This window comes from Silurus meridionalis, chromosome 1, assembly GCF_014805685.1.
Source record: "Silurus meridionalis isolate SWU-2019-XX chromosome 1, ASM1480568v1, whole genome shotgun sequence".
NCBI classification, from domain to species: domain Eukaryota; kingdom Metazoa; phylum Chordata; class Actinopteri; order Siluriformes; family Siluridae; genus Silurus; species Silurus meridionalis.
The window spans coordinates 24,560,471-24,581,248 of record NC_060884.1 but is presented as its reverse complement, the minus strand read 5'-3'; the positions used below and the strand labels follow the sequence as shown (position 1 = coordinate 24,581,248).

General features: G+C 35.9%; 1 protein-coding gene across 1 annotated transcript in view; it reads left to right on the top strand.

The window, feature by feature from the left end:
• tmem131 (transmembrane protein 131) overlaps positions 1-20,778 on the top strand; it is a 45,294-nt gene that overhangs the window by 12,594 nt on the left and 11,922 nt on the right. The window contains exons 2-24 of the mRNA XM_046844653.1: positions 1,872-1,933; positions 3,711-3,751; positions 7,978-8,046; positions 10,116-10,236; positions 11,481-11,597; positions 11,696-11,818; positions 11,945-12,025; positions 12,107-12,257; positions 12,347-12,403; positions 12,505-12,566; positions 12,659-12,767; positions 13,847-13,955; positions 14,050-14,200; positions 14,545-14,715; positions 15,104-15,214; positions 15,406-15,540; positions 15,891-15,995; positions 16,085-16,171; positions 17,360-17,512; positions 17,617-17,692; positions 17,778-17,892; positions 18,007-18,145; positions 20,574-20,683. Of these exons, the coding sequence (XP_046700609.1) occupies positions 1,872-1,933; positions 3,711-3,751; positions 7,978-8,046; positions 10,116-10,236; positions 11,481-11,597; positions 11,696-11,818; positions 11,945-12,025; positions 12,107-12,257; positions 12,347-12,403; positions 12,505-12,566; positions 12,659-12,767; positions 13,847-13,955; positions 14,050-14,200; positions 14,545-14,715; positions 15,104-15,214; positions 15,406-15,540; positions 15,891-15,995; positions 16,085-16,171; positions 17,360-17,512; positions 17,617-17,692; positions 17,778-17,892; positions 18,007-18,145; positions 20,574-20,683 (2,455 nt within the window). The remainder of the gene's footprint in view (positions 1-1,871; positions 1,934-3,710; positions 3,752-7,977; positions 8,047-10,115; positions 10,237-11,480; positions 11,598-11,695; positions 11,819-11,944; positions 12,026-12,106; positions 12,258-12,346; positions 12,404-12,504; positions 12,567-12,658; positions 12,768-13,846; positions 13,956-14,049; positions 14,201-14,544; positions 14,716-15,103; positions 15,215-15,405; positions 15,541-15,890; positions 15,996-16,084; positions 16,172-17,359; positions 17,513-17,616; positions 17,693-17,777; positions 17,893-18,006; positions 18,146-20,573; positions 20,684-20,778) is intronic.

The window sequence follows — 20,778 nt, the reverse complement described above, 5'->3', positions numbered from 1 at the left end:
CCATAGAGCTTTGATCTCTACCCTACTAAAAACCCTATTGGAGGGAATTATTGGGACTAAATGTGTGTAGTGCATTTAACAGAAATTTTTTTCCCCACAGTTGGTGTTTTCATGGCGAATGACCATGCTGTCTAATATACCGCTTCGTCCCGAATATAGGACGACCGTGATTTAAATACCACCTTTTTTTAAAGTGTACCTTTTGTAAAAATGCTATAAAAAAGACCAACTCTTGTCTTGTATAAAGAAAATGCTTTAATTTGAAAATACTTTTCATATTGGCATAACATATATAACCATATATAGGCTGCTAACCCCCTGCTCAGTTGTAAGTCGCCCTGAAAAAATGCAATAAATGTATTATTTCCTACTATTTTATTGAGATGCATTTCCGTAAAATACATTCAGGAAAATGCGGTAATACTTCGGTCTAAAATCACCTATAGGTTTTGAGATTAAAAGAGAATGTGAAGGGCATAGCGTGCAAGTTGGGTTATTTCCATCCTCATCAAAACCGTCATTGCCCTGTGAATGGGACAGAGTCATCCTGCTAGACACCCACTCAGATCAGGATAGAAATGTTTCATTGTATGATGAAGGAAAGATCTTATTGATTGAAGTTCTGTTCGCATAAAACTCTTTCAAGAAGCGCTAGATTCTGGGACATGAGCAATAGCAACCGTTGGTGACTAGATGTGAACTGTAAGTGACTTTGACGCTGACGATAGGAAAAATGCAAATATGGAGGGAATAGAAAAGAAGAAAGTAAAGCTAACTCCTGATTTGGTGTCAAATGTGGAATGCTACCCTCACACACCTATTGATAAGTTACTCTGGCAACCAGGATTAGGAACGGCTTTTTGCGACTTATAATAATCAAATTTCTGTATGTGTGTATGTACCGTAAGGGGACAAGTGCACTCATGACCAATACGGAGCCACGTTTGCTCTTTTATTGTCAGTTTTTGTTCTTCATAGTACTTATTAGGCTTTACCTGACTCTCTATGTCGTTTTGGTAAACCTTCAGAAAGCTATTCCCCCCTTTTTCATCCTACGGATTCTACAAATAGTTACCTACAGTATGGTATGGTTTGTGAATACATGCAGGAATAGTTTCTTGAGAGTCTCTGAATGGTGGCCAAAGGCAAACAAGTGAGAATCGGTGATGCAGAATTACTCATTGTCTCAGTATAAGGCAGAACAAACTTGATAAGATGTCCTTCCATCTTTTTTGTTTCTTTTCTTCAGCAGCTTGTTGTATTGTAACTATTTAACATTGATTAAAAGTGAAAATATGTATGGTTCATTGTCTGCTGAAGGCCAAGTCTCAGTGAGGTTTCCCAAATAGGAAAAAAGTTTCTCAAAATCTGTAGTAAACAATACTAACATGGCTATTAGTGCTAAATCTTGCATTTTGGAGACCGATTGGGTTAAAGGCATGATCGTAGGTCGATGTTTTGACTGCCCGTTGTCTGTGTTTTGTTTGTTTGTTTGTTTTTGGTTTTTATAAATGAGAAATCACCTCTTCTGACTTTGACTTTCATTGTCTTTTTCTGTGCTTTTTTTTTAACATAGATTTTTAAAAACTGTAGTAATTTAAGATATTATTTAAAGCTGAACATGTTTTTCTGTCTCTACGACCTCACACCGATCTTTTAGTTTAAATAATTAATAAGAAAGAAGGATAATAAAGAAAATGAAGAATGTCAGGATGGCACTAATGAACCCCTCTTTCTGGAGTTCTTTGTGTTGCCCTTTGGACAATAGTTTATGAATTTCAGAGACCGACATTTAACACTCTTATCATTGTGCTTTGCATTGTGTGCTGATACCCAAACCTCATGTGAATTTTCCTTTTTGTATTTTACAGCTTTCATCCAGTCAAACAAAATCCTGGAAGTACTACACTTTGGGGATGGAGCTTTTTTGCAGGTAGGCCTGCACTCACTTCTGGAATCAGAATCAGGTTTATTGGCCAAGTGTGTTGACACACACACACACACACACACACACACACACACACACACACACACACAAGAAATTAGGTCCTAGGTCCTGTCAAAAGTACAGATATAAATAACAGCACTATACGTTTAGCTTAGACAAAACGAGACTTTACAGCCAATTCAGATTGAATAAGAACACAATATACAGAGTAAATCACAGTGTGCATGGTAGTGCAAATAGCAGTAATGTGTATCGCATTAGATAACAAGGTTACTTTAGGAAATTTGTGCAATATACAGCAGCAATAGTGTGTCAAACATTTGGGGTGAAGTGATGAGTGACTGTTCTTACGATGCAGTACTTATAGATATAAAGCAGAGCATATATTTAGGTTAGGAGGGTTCACTTTTTTGTGTTCCTCGACTCCAAAGCTTCCTATAAATGGCATTGTGGCATTATAAAAGAAATTCCCAGTATATAAAATGAGTGAGCAAATTCTGAAAACATTTGTAAGTCTGTGCTTTCCAAAAGTATGCTATAGAACACTTTTAGTAAAGTTAACCAACTGAGAATGCAGTTTCACAATCCAATGCAAGTATGTGATCACCTAACCTAAAAATAGGTTTGTAAAAGCCCAGTGTTGTTGTGTGCCGAGGAAGACGAGGGAGGCAGTGGGAATGTCAGCAGAGTTCGGGGCTCATTCTCATCAGGCTTTTTAGCATACTTTCCAAAACTCGACCCAAATTTATGGCGGCGACTCGTTTGCAGCTCTCGCTCTGCTGGAGTTCACGGTTCGTGCGCACACTTTGCGTGTGGGTTAGGTGTCTTTCAGGCTTCACCTGCAAGCATGCTGTCTATGTTTACTCAGTTACAGGAGTCACTAAAAGCACAATATAAGACACAGGTGAAAATCATCACTCTTTCCCTGTCAGTTCTGCACACCACCTCTCCGTCCACAGCTGACACACAACCCAAGTTGTAGGCACATTGTATAGATTGAATACAGTTTTATTTGTAGAGCCAATTTAACAATAGACAGCTTTGCAGAAATTCTAACGTAGGATCAGATCTGTGATCTGTAAAAAAATTTTTTTTTAAACTTCCTGAGATGACTTGAGGAAGAAACCTTGAGAGGAACCAGACACAAAAGGGAACTCTGGGTGACTGGGAAGTACAGCATCATTACATTGTATAGCTGTAGACAAGGAAATGAGCATATTGTGAATATAAATCTGGGGATGAGTACAGGACATTATTTTACTTTATGACTATAGCAGCAGTTCTTGGGTGCAAGTCTGCAGTATCTATGCTATCGATTGGAGCACTGGTGAGTCGGGAGGATTAAGCGTAGTATAGCATTATGATTAACAGGATGGAATTTATTGATTTTTTTGAAGCATTTGAGTAGGAAAATGTGTAGTTTTTTTCCACTTCTGCGCTCCGTTCACTACACTTAATTCTATTCATTAGTAAATCAGTTTATGCTCACACATGAGTAATTACTTATACTCACACACGGCAGGCCTTTGCACATCAGACTGATGTGTTATGAGAAGTTGGGAAATGTTACTCTGTACCCTTTTCTGACTTAGTCTTCCCCTTTTTTTTGTGTGTTCCTCTTTATCAGGCTAATCGTAATGCTGTAAGTTTCTCCATCGAATTATGTCATTGAATGTTTTAAAGAGCCGTTTTGATAAGAGCAAATGTAATCCCAAGAAGTAAATAGTAACGTTCTTTCATGTTTGTTTCTTTCTTTTTACAGGCAGAGTCTGACATTGACCTTAGCTCATATCATCAAAAAAGGTAAAGTGTGTGTGTGATGGGTAATTTTTTTTAGTGCCCTGTATTTTTATTATTCCATTCATCTTTGGACCTCATGTCTAATCATAGTGTTGATAATTGACTTGCTCATAGATAAGCATGTTCATCACATCAGAATCAAATCATCTGTGCTGAGATTGTAAACACCCCCTGAAAAAATACAATACAAAACTATCAGAATAAGTCAGTTTAATATCCATATCTGGCTATGCTAGAATTACCTCCACCACACGCAAATGTAACCGAAGGTCCCGTTATTCAGAGGTGCCACTATTTATGGCTTCATTTGTTTTAGCGATCAGATTCAAACAAATGAATAGAAAATGCCTAGTCGAAAAGCTGGTTGACTGAAGGGAAGCAGACACAGGAAGTATAAGGTGCCAACAAAATAAAAACATCTTTCACCTGATTTTGAGAAAATCTGATAACGGTGCATAAAAAAAAAAAGAAATCACGTGCGGCCGGAACCAGTTGTGTTCGTTGCTTTCAGATGATTCAAACTCATGAGATGTCTTGACTGTCCCCCCTGAACCGTTAGATGCAGCGCTATGTCACAATTTAGTTTTTTTTTTTTTTTTTTTCAGGATGTCGCTGTCATCATTTACTTTTTTTTGATTATTAAATTGTGAGTTTTCCTGTTTGGGCAGACAATGTGTTTGAGGTTTTTAAAGCCATCCAAGAAAAATCATAGCGTGTATGCTAACGCTCAGATCAACAATATACTTCAATGGATCAAGAAAATAAACTGTTTTCAGTACAGGTGATTTATTATTGTGTGAACCATTATATGGACATGCATCAGACTACACAATATATAAATATATTATATACAATAAATATAATGGATACATACAAACATTTCTGCATGTTGCATTTGGATATCATATCATCTATTACAAGTTTAATCATTTTTGCTGGAGCTGACTCCTTGTTAACAGGTTATTTTGGTTAAAAAGAAAAAAAAACGTGGCAATGATGTCAGCTCTGCGTTATCTATGATCATTTTATAAGGGGCCGCTCCCTTCTCCGACTCACTTCTCAATCCAGTAGAACAACTTTCGTGTTTTAGACCGCCTTATTTACTCACTCAGCCAATCAGAACGCTCCAGCTCAGGGCTTTGGCCGACCTGCCCTACTGTACACTTTTGCATTGGCCACTCCTCATTCGCGAGGTTCATGTTCTGTGGTTTCATTCTTTTTCCTGTAGTGAAGCACACTCCTGCAGCATACATGCATGAAACATGAAGAACTAATTACACATCTAAATCATCAAATGAATTTTAAGTAAATCTATAATGTTTTCTTTTCTGATTGGTGTATACACACAGATCAGTCATAACATTGGCATTATAACAATTATGATCGGTGAGTGAATAACACTGATTATCTGTTCATCATGATGCCCGTTTGAGGGTGGGATATATTAGGCTGCATTGAACATTTTGTCCTCGATGTGTTGGAAGCAGGAAAAATGGGCAAGTTTAAGTAATTGAGTTTAACTCAAATAATGTGCAAAACTGCAGCTCTTGTGGGGTTTCCTGGTCTGCAGTGGTCAGTATCTATCAAAATGCTTCAAGGAAGGAACAGTGGTGAACCGGCGATAGGGTCATGGGCGACCAAGGCTTGTTCATGCACGTGGGGAGCGGAGGCTGACCCGCGTGGTTCGATCTAACAGACGAGCTCCTGTAGCTCAGACTGCTAAAGAAGTTAATGCTGATATTGTTCGATGGGTCAGGACTGTTTTGGGAGCTAAAGGGGGACCAACACAATATTTGGCAGGTGGTCATAAAGTTATGTCTGATATAATGTTAGCCTGGTTGGTGTAGAAACACATGCATTTAGTTCAATCTGTCTGATGGTTGCTTGCTCACTGTCAGTACACCAGTCAGTGATGTTTTATTTTTGCTGGATATGTTCTCAACATGTCCTGAACTTTGTGTCTACTGATAATGGAACTTTTATTGCAGTCGATAATTCTGATGTATTTGTGCTCCATTACCACACACACTGATGTAAGTGTACACTTTTAAAGCAACTCCATGTCCTTTTAGCCTTTTTTTTTGAACACTGTGCCACTGATGAGACTTTACTTTATCAGCACACCGTGTGTCTGTATTTCTGGACATCTCAATCTCTCTAACACCGTGTATGGGTTATCACTGTTTCTCCATGTATCTGGAAAGAGAATGTGTATGTTCTTGGAAAATCTAAATCACTGATATCCATGTTCTCGTCTGTCATTGACTGATTTTGTGTAATCTGTTGCTAGTGGCTTATATGTGTAATTGCAGTTTATTCAAAGTTTTTATATATATATATATATATATATATATATATATATATAAAATGTGTGTGTGTGTGGGGAAAAAAATGGAAATAATCCTGGTACATTTGTCATGTATTATTATTATTACTATTTATTATATATATATATATATATATATATATATATATATATATATATATATATATATATATATATATATACATAGATGGAAGATACTCTGAAGCTTGTATTTTACTGAAAAGATAAAGCAGAGCCGAATGCTTATCTGTTGTCCAGCTCTGTGTATGTTGGAGCAGGTTGTTCTGACCCTGTCACAGCATAGAATGAAAACTTTTTTTTTTTCCTTTTGAATGTTATGAAATTGTTTCAGGGAACAATTGATGTCATCCCAAATGTGAAATTTGCGCCCGTTTGTTTTTGTGGGTTTAAAGTAGGACGCCACAACACAGACTTTAAAGCTGTAAAAAGTTTACATTCTGTCCAATAGGTAAACAGTACATTTTGGAAAAAAAAAATGTGTCCTCCCCCATCTTTCGCTAGGATTTTCGGACGTGTGACAGCTCGAGTCTTTTCGCTTTTGAATGCGTCTTGTTTATTTCTTCAGCGTGCACACAAAGTTAGGAAGGTTTTTAAATTTGCAATATGCAATAGATAAAGTACAATGACTGGATTTCCAGAACAATTCTTTTTAGGATGGTCATAACTTATTTAAATCATTGCATCTTGAGCACAACAACCATAAGTGGCCATTAGGCTTATCCGAGATAACAGCAGGATCTTGCATTACCACACTGTGCTATTGTTTTTTTTTTTTTTGTTGTTTTTTTATCAACTGAACCTGACTTCAATAGGTCACAGCTCCTGAGCTTGTACTGTATGGGGTTTATGTCCTTCATGTTTTTTGTGTAGTTTTCCACCTGCAAGAAAACATGCAATGCATCTGATCAGTAGCAGTGCTTTAAAATTCAATGGAATCATTGTGTAATTACGTGTTCTGCCGATGGCTGCAATATAACGTGCTACTATTTGCTGCTGGAGACAATTTATCTCAAGTTATCAGTTGTCTCAGCCATGACTGCCCTATGTTCTTTTATTACGCTCATTTTTATTGTTGTACATAATATTAATTGCCACTGGTCTTAAAGTCTATTTGAGACCTTTGAAATGCCTATCCCACTTAGTGAAATATGATTTTTTTTTTTTTTTTTGTTTGGTTTTTTTGCGATTAGAGGATGACTTAAAAAGAAAAACAAGATAGAAACTGGGTGCACACAAGCAGTGTTCAGTAGCACAAGTCTCATGAGGGAATCCTTTTTTGCATGACTTGATCCCTTACTGCTAAACAGAACAGTAGTGTAGAAAAAGTGGTACTCGTTTGGTGGAATATCCTCCCCCCCTACTTGCTTGTGCTGGAGGCGCAGGTTTACTACTACCACATAGTGTGCGAGCTCGGAGGATGTCCATTTTTAACTACTGTACATTAGTTGATGGAATGTGTTTGAGGTTGTTGTGCCTATTTGCTTTCACAAGCAAAAATGTATAGGGTTACAGCACAGCAAAGATTGAACAAAACGCTGCAAAGACCTCTGTGGAGATGTTCATCTGATAATCTATTCAAAAATATTAAAAGTCTTTGTCAAATTTGATTGTGATGTCTGTAATTTGCTCAAGGTTTAATTAGCCAGTAAAGGCATTGAGGTTTATTTATTTTATTTTTAAGCTTGTGTATATTTGCTGATTAGTTTTCTTGTTTTTAAGGAAAGATGGAAAATCCTCTTTTGATGATGATCCATTATGTTTTACAAATTGACTGAGCTTATATCTATATGAGAATTAGACAGTTTGGCTGGTTTGTGCTCTTCTGTTTGTTTACGTTTTTTTTTACTGTGTGTCTTACACACACCTTTTCTATCCTCTGCAGTGCATCCTCGCACAGGGGGAACAGCAGGCCTATACACTTTGAGCCTCCAATGCTGGACTTTCATGAACAGTAAGTAACAAACTCTGAGGTCCATTTATTTTTTTGTCTTATACAGTCACTTTACCCACACAAACGTTTAGTGGCCCTGGGAAAAACACACATGGTGAAATTTTGACATTTTCTGTTCTGTGAAGTTTTAAAGACTACAGCTTTTGTATTTGTGTAAGTTCTAGCTCTCCCCCGAAAAGGGAGAAGTGAAAGAATTGTCTCCACAGAAGGACACACATACATTGAATGTGTCAAAGCAAATGGTATTTGGTGTGTTGAAATACTTTCATTTACATTGAATCAATTATTTAAATATAACTAATAAATACAGGCAGGAAAATGTACCTTTTATTCATAACCTATGAACCAACAGGATTTTCTGTTTAAAAGACAATTACCGTGTCATCTTGATATGATCCCATCCTAACCATATTTGTATTATCCAGGGCTGAAAGGATTTTGCAAGCAGACACCACACCCCGCCTCATACCTCCTAATATATTTGTCGATATTATATATTGTTTGTTCTCATGGATTCTAGGTTGTTTAACGGACATCTTATAATCGCTTTAATCAGAGAGTTCCTTTATTATCAGTCTCTTTAGTCTCGTCTCCTGAGGTAAACCTCAAACATTGAACAAACATAAGCCTCGTCTTGGCACTTAGCGCGAAGGATCACCACTCTTACATCAGTGCAGAAATAATCACTGATTTAATATGATGAATTATTTATTTAATATCATATGAAATCAGTTTTTGGCAGCCAGATTTCCCTTTTCTAATTGTATTCATGCTTCGATTTATCCCCAGGTGAGAGCTGTTAGTTAAATTATGACATTTCTCTACCGAACAAGCTCACTGTGTGAAGAAAGCACATTTCCCAATCAAATAAAACATTTGTGGAGCTTGCTCTTCTTTTATTTAACATGACCAGTGCACTCAGGTGACATGCAGGCTTAAAGATAAATTGAACTTTTATTTATTTATTTATTTATTTATTTATTTATTTATTTATTTATTTATTTTTTATGTAAAAATGTTACAAACTGAAATCTTTTTGTCAAAACCTGTTATTCCACATTAGTCATGTTTGAAAGAATTCAGTCTTCTAAAAGGTTTTCTCAGGTTGCCATACATTTTTTCTTTGTCATTTTGCAGATATATAAATACGGTCTTCTTTTATCCTTAATTTTCTTGAGCAAAACCATTTCAATTCTTTACATACTGGTTCTGCGATTCAGCCGAGCCGGGGGCTGTTTCACTAGTTTTTGTTCGATTCCAAATTGGAAAAGATGATGTACATTTTTACATTCAAAGCATTCAGGCTGGCATTACGTTCTGTTCTTATTTGAAGTAATTTTTTTGTTTAATCTTTTGTTTAAAGATATGCCATAAATATTTAGAATCAATTTAGTTAAAAAAAAATGTGAATGGTCTCATTTTTGTTTAAATGTTAAACAGGTCATCAGGAAATGTCATTTCACTCGCTGTTATGTCGGGTCAAACGAATGCTGTAGCTTGAAGTTATTTGCTGTTACACCATGCTAAATTAGACCTCTAAATTAGATCTCAAGCATACATGGCATGCAGCAATACGATCAGTGAAAACTGTTAACCTTTTAAGTTTTAATTGTCCCTGCACAATGCACATCCTCAGGTCTTGTGTAAATAAATGATATAAAAAAACCTCATTAGCAAAAGTAATGTTCTCCGTAGCCATACTGACTCTTATCTGTGCTTGTTTCTAAGAAATGGCAGCAGTGTGTTGAGCAATCCTGGTTGATTCAAATAAAGCCTTTCTTAAATTACCCAGACCCATCATTAACACTGGTGCCATTTGTGCTTTTTTTTTCCTGAGACACTTTTAATATATTTGTGTTCCCATTTTAAATTCGGTAAAATGGTGTGCATCAGTTATTGTCCAAGCACTGTCCTGATGTATATCACTACATTGTTGGAACATAGAACACTCAGATGTGTATGTCGATTGTGGTCTAGATTAGATTTGTTGTTGTTTTTTGTACAGCAAGAAAAAAACATGATTTCTCTTTTAGGGGCTATCACATGTATCTTGTTTATTTCCTCCTCAGGCCGGTCGGGATGCCAAAAATGGAAAAAGTTTACTTACACAATCCAAGTTCAGAAGAAATAAGTTTAATATCAATATCAGCAACAACAGCACATTTCCATGCATCATTTTTTCAAAGTAGGGTAAGTACAATCTTATGGTTTATGATTTTTTTTAAAAAGGTCTCGCCCATGTACAACAAAGCTCTGATTTGTACATGTTTTGTTGAGCAAACGGGTTTGACGTTGGCTTCCTGTTAGAAACTTAAAAAAAGGACGCAAGCAACCATATGCTTCCTCTTTGGCTCACCCGCCAGGGGCTTTGTCTGTCTAGAGAAAATACCATGTCCTGTTGTGTGGATAGCAGCATGACACACACACATACACACACACACAGGAAGAGTTGTTTTTCGACTTCCCTAGAATGTTAGCATCAACTATTTCTGTCATTTGATTTATAAATGATTTGGTTATGACACATCAGTGAGCACATTAAAGACTAAGGGTCATATTTAAGTGTCCCGTGTATCGCTCCCTCTTCAGCCGGTAATAAATAAAACACATCCCACCTGTTCCTGACACTTGCATAATTAAATCATTCTGAACCTCATGTAGCTCATGTTAAACGAGGCTAGAGGTCATCCCATATAAATACAGCTATCTCATCCAGCACCATTTTAAGCTGCATTGTGATCACAGTTCTTAATTTCAGCTTGTATTTGTAGTTTATTATAAGTATCCACTTAGAACCAAATTCTAATCTGTAGTGTAGTGGGATGCAGGGCAGGGGTATCCCATACCAAATCTCCAGCCTAGGGCAAATATGGGTTGCAAACTAAAGCATAGTGTCGTACTTCATAAACCAGTTTAATGCTGCATCTGTGCTTCTTTATAGTCTAAATATCAGACCATCACAATTGGGGAGCACTGAGCACAACCTAACTTTAACTTGACCTAGCTTAATTATAACTAAAAGCTAAACACAATTTATATTTATAACTTTTGTAAAAAGGATTACTGAACTGGCCTCAAGTCGGCAAGAAACTCTTTCAGTACAGTTACTGTACATCTCTGAAAAAACTTGGTATATGTCACATTCTGACATTCAAAAGCCCCTGAACACATCTGAAATGAGCAAGAATGCTTAGAAAACATTTATTATAAGAACTTTATCTAGAAATAGGAATTCAGTATGTATTTAGTGAAGTTTTCCTTTATTATGCAGTAGTAAATAGTCTTACTGGAAGAATTTAGTACCATATGACTAATACTGTGTATAATAATGGGGTTTTATTTGTGCTAGATTCAAAAATCCTGCATTATAAAGCTTAAATAAAATCAACGTTACATGTTGTTTGTTTATTTATTTATTTATTTATTTATTTCAGATAATTCCACCAGGAGGGAATACCTCATTCGATGTGGTTTTCCTAGCTCGAGTAGTAGGGAATGTAGAAAATACATTATTTATTAACACATCTCACCATGGAGTGTTCACATACCAGGTAGGGTTTAAAGCCTTTCCTTTTGGTAAGGGAGTAGATGTCATAAACTGGCATGGTGCAAATTCTATTAGACCGTAAATTGTGCTGTTTTATTCTAGGTATTTGGTGTGGGCATCCCTAACCCATACAGACTCCGGCCTTTTGTAGGTGCCAGAGTTCCTGTGAATAGCAGCTTCTCCCCACTTATAAACATTTTTAATCCCCACAGTGAGCCACTACAGGTAATCCAGTTACAGCCATCCAAATATCTGGCCTTTTTAAATTGAATATACCTAATGCCCAAGTGCCTCTTTGAACTGTTTGTGCTGGGATCCTCTTTGTCCATAAGACTTTGCTTTCTCTTTTAGGTTGTGGAAATGTACTCAAGTGGGGGAGATTTACATCTAGAGCTGCCCACTGGCCAACAAGGTGGCACCAAGAAGTTATGGGTGAGCGTCTGTTCTTTACAATATAAGCTATTCTTAATTATGATAAGCCAAATGTTTACTATCAGTTACTTTTATTTGTAGGAAATTGGTCCATTCGAGACCAAGGGTGTGATGAGAGCCAGCTTCTCTTCACGAGATGCTGACAACCACACAGCCTTCATCAGGATCAAAACCAATGCTTCCAATGAGGACGAGTTCATCATCCTTCCTGTAGAGGTGGAGGTCACGACAGGTCAGGCTGCCCGAGTCAAATCTATTTGTTTTATATTTCCAACTACAGTGTGAAACCCTGACTGAGTGTATATTATTTATTTTTTTCAGCACCTGGTATATACTCTTCAACAGAGATGCTAGACTTTGGTACACTTCGTTCGCAAGGTAATGATAACATTGCTTGCTTAATTGTACAACAGTGCAATTTAACACATGGCTCAAACAGACGTACACTTATTTATTTATTTAATCTCTGTCCTGTACAGATCGACCAAAACTGTTGAATTTGCATCTTCTAAATTCTGGAGCAAAAGATGTATCAATTATGGTATGGCTTTTTAGTGTCTTAGTATTTCTTAGTAAGGCACAGCATTTTGGTGCATTATCATATAAACTTTATAAACATCATTTGTATTTTAGAGTGTTCGGCCAGCACCTGCTAACGAAGCAGTTGCAGTCGAGTTCAAGCAGGTTACGCTAAAAGCAGGAGAGAGCCGGTATACCAAAGTCGCAAGTATAAGCTTTGATGGTGAGTACAGTTTTTAATGCTGGTTTTTTAATGCTGTGCCTCAGTTACATTTGTGTGAGGTGTGTACTTCCTTTTAGTTGGTGTACTGATCAAGTAAAACTTTGAAGAAATATTACACCTGATATCATTTTTTTAAGATCCTAGTAAAGCAGGGAACAAATATGGGACAAGCTGATTTTCATGGTCTAGATTTCCGGGTAGTTTATTTATTTTTGATCAGCCAATGGTTTAACACAATTTAAATAAATAAACTGTGTGTTTAAACATAATGCAATGTGGTGTAGGGCACCTCACTAGTGTGCACCATGAGCTACACATTCTAAATCTTAAAGCTTGCTGTTTTGCACACATTGAGGTGTTCTCTGGCTGACAATAGAATGGGTGTACTTAAAGTCCTATAACTCTTAAAGATGCAATGTTCTTTTTTCTAAACATGTTTAACCATGTGGTGACACATTTTTTTGTAAGAATTGCACATTAATTTTTAGTCAAAGATTTATTTATTTATTGTTTTTTTAAAGACCAGGTTGTGTAAATTATGTAAATGTATTAATTTAATTTAGTATCTGTGAATCAACTAGCTCCTGGCTCCCCAAGTTAGTTTAATACGTTACTATTTTTATGATATTACTTTTTTCCCCCCTAGCTTCCACTTTATAGGATTGGCGAACTTCAGGTTCCGCTTGCTGCTGGACTAGCTTAATCATCATTCATTTCAATCTGCAGCATTTTGTGCCATAGAGACAATGTTTATGATCAGGAGCTTAGATTTTCTCACTTGATAGTGAAATATCACTTTAAATACAGTAAGCTGGTGTGTGTGTATGTGTGTGTATGTGTGTGTATGTGTGTGTGTGTGTGTGTGTGTGTGTGTGTGTGTGTGTGTGTGCGCTATGTAGATTGTAAGGTCAGGAATGGGATATTTCTTTTGCAGTAATGTCGTCTAAAAGCTGCCTAACTAGCTGACCACCAGGAGGTTATATGTGGAACATTGCTCAATATACTACGACATTAGATTGTACTTTGAGATATAATGTTTTAACTCTTTATTTTTTTTTTTTTATTTCTTGCCATTTCAGCTTCAAAAGCAAGAAGACCAGACCAGTTTTCTGGTAAAATAACAGTAAAGGCAAAAGAGAAAAGCTACTCAAAACTTGAAATTCCTTACCAAGCTGAAGTTTTAGAGGGGTCAGCTATTTTATTATTTGTTCATTATCATAACAAGCATATCTGTTGTCTTTGTTAAAAAAAATATAATAATTTTTTTACTTTTCCATTACAGGTACCTGGGCTTTGACCACACAGCCACGCTGTTCCACATCCGAGACAGTCCTGTAGATCCAGTGGACCGGCCCATCTACCTCACCAACACCTTCAACTTCGCCATACGCATACACAACGTTTCCCTTCCTGACGATGTCAAGATGTTCAACGTGAGTCATGCGGCTCATACTAATGATGTTTTGAAACATGCACAGTGACAAACAATTAGTTATGACATTGTGGTTCCAAGTTGGCAGATTTGTTTAGTTGCCATGCTATGAAATGATTTTCAGGTTTATTGTCATCAGTATAGTTTTGTTTCTGCGGCCTGTAAATTATGGTGAAATATAAATATCACCAGGAATCCAGTAACATAAATCCCCAAAATTGGGGATTATTCTCCATTGAGTTTTTTTTTTTTTTTTTTTTGTAAAGCAATATATTGTACAAGTTACTTATGCACTGTCACTTTAAGTATGAAGTACAAACACTTTTTGTGCCCTGTGTGTTTCAGGTTCATAATTTCAGCACACCCGTCCTTATCCCTCCCCATGAATCTCGCTACATCTTCTCCCTACTCTTCCGGCCTGTGCGGCCTTCCATCCACATCGACAGCAACATCCTCCTTATCACAAACGCATCCAAGTTTCACCTCCCTGTCAGGGCCTATACCGGCTTTCTAGAGGTATAAGACATGATACTGTATTGGGACAATACAATAAGGGGGTGTTTTTTAGAATTGAGGAATATTTTATAAATATAATATTTATTTATTTATGTAAAGATACATTGTCCTGTATAGGTATGTTTTATTTATAGTCAACCCATTTCTATATGAGGAATCCATTAAAAGAGACAAAACAATAGCAAAGAAGGTATATATGGATTTGGATATAATGTGTCTAAAAATTATTGTATTTAGCAAGTAAATTTTTTCTGTTAATACATTTGTTGTGAAGTATTATATTATACAACACGAATAAATTCAACAATGTGCAAATTATTATTTCTGATGTTTGTAATATTTTTGTGGTGACACTTGAGATTAAGCATCACTTCTGTTCTTTCCAAAGCCTGTCGTCGTATCGCCCAGTTCTAAAGAACACGTATTGGATTATGGCATTCTCAGTGCTACAGACACGAGCAGTCTGGTCTTTGTGGTTATCAACAACAACCCCATAGAGGTAAGGGCCATGTGAGCTGAAACCAAGTCATATCCGTCAGCCGACATGCACCAAGTTTATCAGGAACTTGTTAGGTGTTCCTGTTCTTGTTAGATGAGATGGAGGCATCACTGATTTCTTGGGCGTTTTGTTCTGTTCAAGGGTGTAACTGTGCTGCATGTTTGCTAATTGATGTGATCTGCACTCCACAGTTGGAAATTAAGTCATGGCTGGTGACTGGAGATAGCCTGTCTATGGAGCTGCTGACTACAGAGAAAGGGAACAGGAGTGTTGCACTGGGTCGAGTCGAGGAGCTTCAAAACGTTTCAGTGGCCCATTACAAAACCGTAAGAATGTCAAATCTATACTAGAGCAGACATGTAGGCACAAACTCAATTTGAACTCATTTTAATTTTCATTTTAAATATATGTATTGTTTTTGCTCATCATATATAGTGTAGTCATTTCTGTATAATAAATTTGGACTAGTCTAGCAGGATTGGTTCAATATTTGAAGCAGGTAAATGTTTGTGCTGACTGTGTTTTGCATGCCTCCCTAAAGAAATGAAAGTTTAAGAAAAAATTTCTTTACTTTCCTTTTTTTTTACTTTGCATACTTTACTGTAAAGGAGGAGCTAGGAAAATCATATGTAAAGCACAGCCTTTTCCAATGGGCGTTTTGTATTTTCTTTGACAGGTCATATTAGCTTCTGGCTATTATGCAGCATTTAAAGTAACCATGATGGCTAAAGCCCTGGAGGGTGTGTACGATGGAGCTGTACACATTACCACAGATTATGAGGTGTGTGTTTCATGGACCAGATAGCGCTAGCCTAACTCTATTTGATCAGGTGTTTTGTTTAGAACTTATTTCTGTTGTCCCTTTTTCAGATATTGACCATCCCAGTAAAGGCTCTTATAGCCGTAGGAACATTAAGCTGCTCCCCCAAACACATTATGATGCCTCCTTCCTTTCCGGTAAGTGCAGCATGTCTTCAGAAAACATAACATGAAAAACAAATGTCTTAAATTTGAATACATTCCTGTATTCTAGGCTGATTTGGACTATTCACAGTTTAATGTAGATGGTTAAATGTGATTGTGATTGTGCATCATGTCTCGCACCGTGAAGTCAGTTGCAAAAGAAAAAGGGGTGTTAAACTTGAGCATTTCTAGATAATGAAATCTTTTTTGCAACAACAGTTTGTCAGTTATGGTGAATGTCTGCCAAACAAAAAAGTTCCTGTTATTAAATACAATATAACATCCAAGTCGTTCCTTCTGGTGATTCTTTTTCATTTAGCTTTTTTTTTTTTTTTTTTTTTGTGTCAAAATGTATTTATCCGTTTATGTGGTTTCCTTAAATACAAATTCATTTTGCATGGGACAGTCTTTTTAAAATGCTGTAGCATTTGTGTCTCAGTGGAGCATTTCTTTACTGTACAGCTTTGTTGCCCAAAAGCTATCGACTGATAAATGATGCTTATATAACTAAATAATGATTATTACCTTGCAACATGCTGAACAGCAATTCCTGAGGCAGATCATCATGGCTTACTGTCTCAATGCAGTTTAATATCAGATTCAGATTCTTATCATTTTGTGTTTTATTTAGACGCTGTCCTTTCTTTTTGTCGGAAGGTTTTTTGGGGGGTTTTTTTGTTTGTTTTTTTTAGTTTCTTTTTGCCCAAATTCTTTACACATCTTCATTAAGCTGCACTTTGCAATATGTTTATTTGTGTTCAAAATGGACAAAAATATTTAAAACGCAAAAATCTAGTAGCATTTGCATTTATAACCGCTACCTTGAAGCTTGAATCACTTTCCTTCTCAGCCATTATCTCTTTATCAGATTAGTTTGTGAGCTGTGGCCTCACAATTGTACATTCATCTTGCATATCTTGATATCCAGCTGAATGAGCTGAGGTTTGAAATCATCCAATTGCCATTGACATGTTTCGCAAAAAAAGATCTAAACAGGACATTATTAGCTTCTCTAATGTCTTTTTATTATATAAAAAATGTTAAAGAAACTTCAGACATGTATTGGCCCTGCTTCTGTTTTGGATTTGATGAAAATGTGTGTATATGTGTAAATATATTCTTTTTGGTTGAATATTGTCCATAATTACTGTGGTAGTGTAAATTTAATTAATTTATCTCCAGGGAAAAGTGGTTCATCAAGGGCTCAGCATACAGAGTTCATTTTCACAAAAGGTGAAGCTTCAGCAGATCCTCTCTCTCACCGAGGACATGCGGTTTTACTACAAACGACTCCGCAGTAACAGAGTGGAGTTGGAACCCAGGCGCAAAACAAAGGTGTCTGTCGAGTTTTACTATTCAAATACGACATCCCTGTTTCTGAGGGACACTAAAATATTTCGAATAATTGTTTCTTATATTTCCTTTTTTTTCTTTTCCAGATAGCAAATATTTATTTTGATGCCGGTTCACAATGTGGTGATCAATGTTATGTAGGATTACCTTTCGTCCTAAAATGTAAGTAGTTTTTTTTTTCTGTGTTTCTCACCCTCTGTTTTTCAAGGTTTAGGTTATATTTTAGGATTTATGTTTATATTTGCAGCTGAAGTAAGACCACATATTCCTGCTATGCTGGAGGACATTTGGGACAGCGATGTGGATTTGCATCAAAGGCTGCTGAAAAGATGGAAAGACCTGAAGGAACAGTCAGGCAATGAGTGAGTCCCAGCATGACACTATTCCATTTAAACACATTGGATCCAGATCACATTTCATAATTGGTATACAAGGACTTTTTTTGTATTAACAAGGATGATCTTTTTTGGGTGTAGGGTCGATGTTTTCTTTGAAGTAAATACAGATCTACAAAAGAAGGTGCAGGCTAAGATATCAGCTCAGCTCACATGGCCTTCACTGATCAACTCCTCACAGCAAGTTCTGTTCCCTCTCACCAACATCAATAGTTCTTCTGTGAGTTTGCACACACTTGTTTTCATTTTTGTCAAACCCCAAGCCAAAGTGCTGCGAATTACAAAACTGATTATGCACACTAGTTGGATATTTTATTCAATCAATAATGTCAAAAATGCGTTTAATAGCATTGATGTTTTTGAATACAGATTATTTTTTCGCCCCAAAACTTGAATTGAAGTTAGCATAGTTGTAACACACCATATTCTGTTTTTTTTTTTTTTTTTCTATTATTTTATTTTTTATTGCTTCTGTACTTGAATAGATGTAAGGAACAGATTGAGTTTTCATGTAAGACTTAAAAAGGTCCATGCTATACTTCTGTAGATAATCAGAAATTATATATTATATATTAATAGTCAGACTACCAACAACAATATGCATGTGTGCAAGCCCAAAATAGCAGTTGTTAAATATCTTAACAAATAATTGGTTAAAAAAAAAAAAAAAAACACGAATTAAACAAAAGCAATCCTAAAACGATATTCCACCATTCACTTATGTACTTTTGATGCAATTAACTGTTCGGTCGGTGATGTGTTTATTATATTATTATATGAATGATTAAAATGTTTGATGTTCAATCCCACTTCCATGAAAAATAGGTGTTACGCTGTGTAAAATATAAATAAAAATTATGCAATGATTTGCAAATCTCAAACTTATATTTTAATCACAGCAGACCATAAAAAACAAATCAAATGTTTAAACTGAGAAAATCTACTACTTTAAGGATAAAATAAGGTAATTGTGAAATTGATGGCCACAACACGTCTCAAAAAAAAAACAAAAAAAAAAACAATCCTGTATTCTTTTGTTGTTCTTTTTTTGCCTCATGATGTTTTCATCATGTGAAAGGTTTTCAGTTAATGAAAGGTCTGGACTTCAGGCAGGCCATATCAGCAACCAGACTCTTCTATTACAAAGCTATGTAGGTTCAGCATTGTCTTGATTATTTTTATTTATTTATTTTTGGCCTTGCATATTTCAGCAATTCAATTTGTATAGCACTTTAAACAAAGACCTGGGGCCAAAGCAGCTTTACAGAAATTAATAGATCAAATGTCACAAGGTTGTATAAGGAAAAAACCTTGAAAGGAACCAAACTACAAAGGAAACCCATTCTCATTGAATGTGTTAATAATTACACCAAGGTATTTTACTACTGCACATGATGAGACAGAAAGACCATGCTATGTTATACTATGTTGTCCTAGTAAAAGTACTTCTCTTATCAAATCAGTAAAAGAAAGATAACAGGCACCTGTTGTCTTTTTCACATTTCTCAATAATATTAAGTAGATCTCGCTCATCTGACTTTGCTGTGTATTGTCAATGTAGCAATGGTAGCTAATACATTTTTTCTGAATAATTCACCCAGAGGTAGCAGATGTAAAGAAAAAAGACATATCCTTGCTGAACACCAAACCCTTAATATGTGTAGAGGATGTTTACATCTACAAACTGAGAACCTTCAGTCAAAAAGGTCCTGAGGAAGTTGAGGGCAATAACTAGAATTCCAACAACATTTTCTAGTCTGTTAAGGACAATATTATGATAACAAGCAGAGAGACACAGCCCTGATTAGAGGCCAGTAGATAATCATTGACCACTTTAATCGATGTGTGTCTATCTTGTGATGATGCTTAAACCCTGGCTGATACATTTCATGTATGTCATTCCTATGTAGGTAGGGCCCAGAAATCATGGGCATTCAATACTAATATTTGATCATATTTTTACATGTACTGTAAATGGTTAGGTTAGTTTATTTTATGTTGATAAACTTTATTCTAAAATTATTCCACAATTTTCCAACAATTTTATTTTTACAGATTGAACTTCTGCCCTTCTTTACTTCTGAGAGACTCTGCCTCTCTTAAGATACCCTTTTATACCCAATCATGTTACTGTCCTGTTGCCAATTACCCTAATTAGTTGCAAAATGTTCCTCCAAGTGTTTCTTTTTTAATAACATTTCTTTTTATAGTCTTTTGTTGCCCAGTCCCAACTGTTTTTTGAGACCTATTGTGGCTATTACATTCAAAATATATTTCTGTTACCTTAAAATAGGTCTGATACATTCTAATAAGATAATAAATGAAGCAGAATGAGATGTACACTATTTGTTTGATTTTTACTCATTTGCCGAACAATGAATTGTTGCCAAAAGCACTAACATTTTAACCTTTTGCTATTTTAGGTATGGCCTATTTATTTTTGCCTAGAAGTATGCAATAGTGATTGTTAAATAATATAATAACACTGTGTTGGATTGGGATTATATATGCTTTTTTCACATAAAACAAAGGAGCAGTAAATATTTGATATTTGTCAGACATCAAACATTTGTTAGCATTGTAGCTAAACCCATTTTAATAATTTACTTTATGTGGAACATTAAGTTTTTTTGTTGTATTTTTAATAGGTGGAGGAGATTATTCTGCAGAACCCATCTGATGTTCCAGTGTATGTACAGGTTCTTCCTGTTGCCCTCTACCCAAACCCCTCAGCGTTTACAGAAATAGTCAAAAACAGGTGATTAATTCAACCACATTCTGCCATTTTTACTTATAGAAAGTAGGAACTACACTTTTTTTTTTCCCCCCAAGATTTGTTCAGAGGAGTTACTT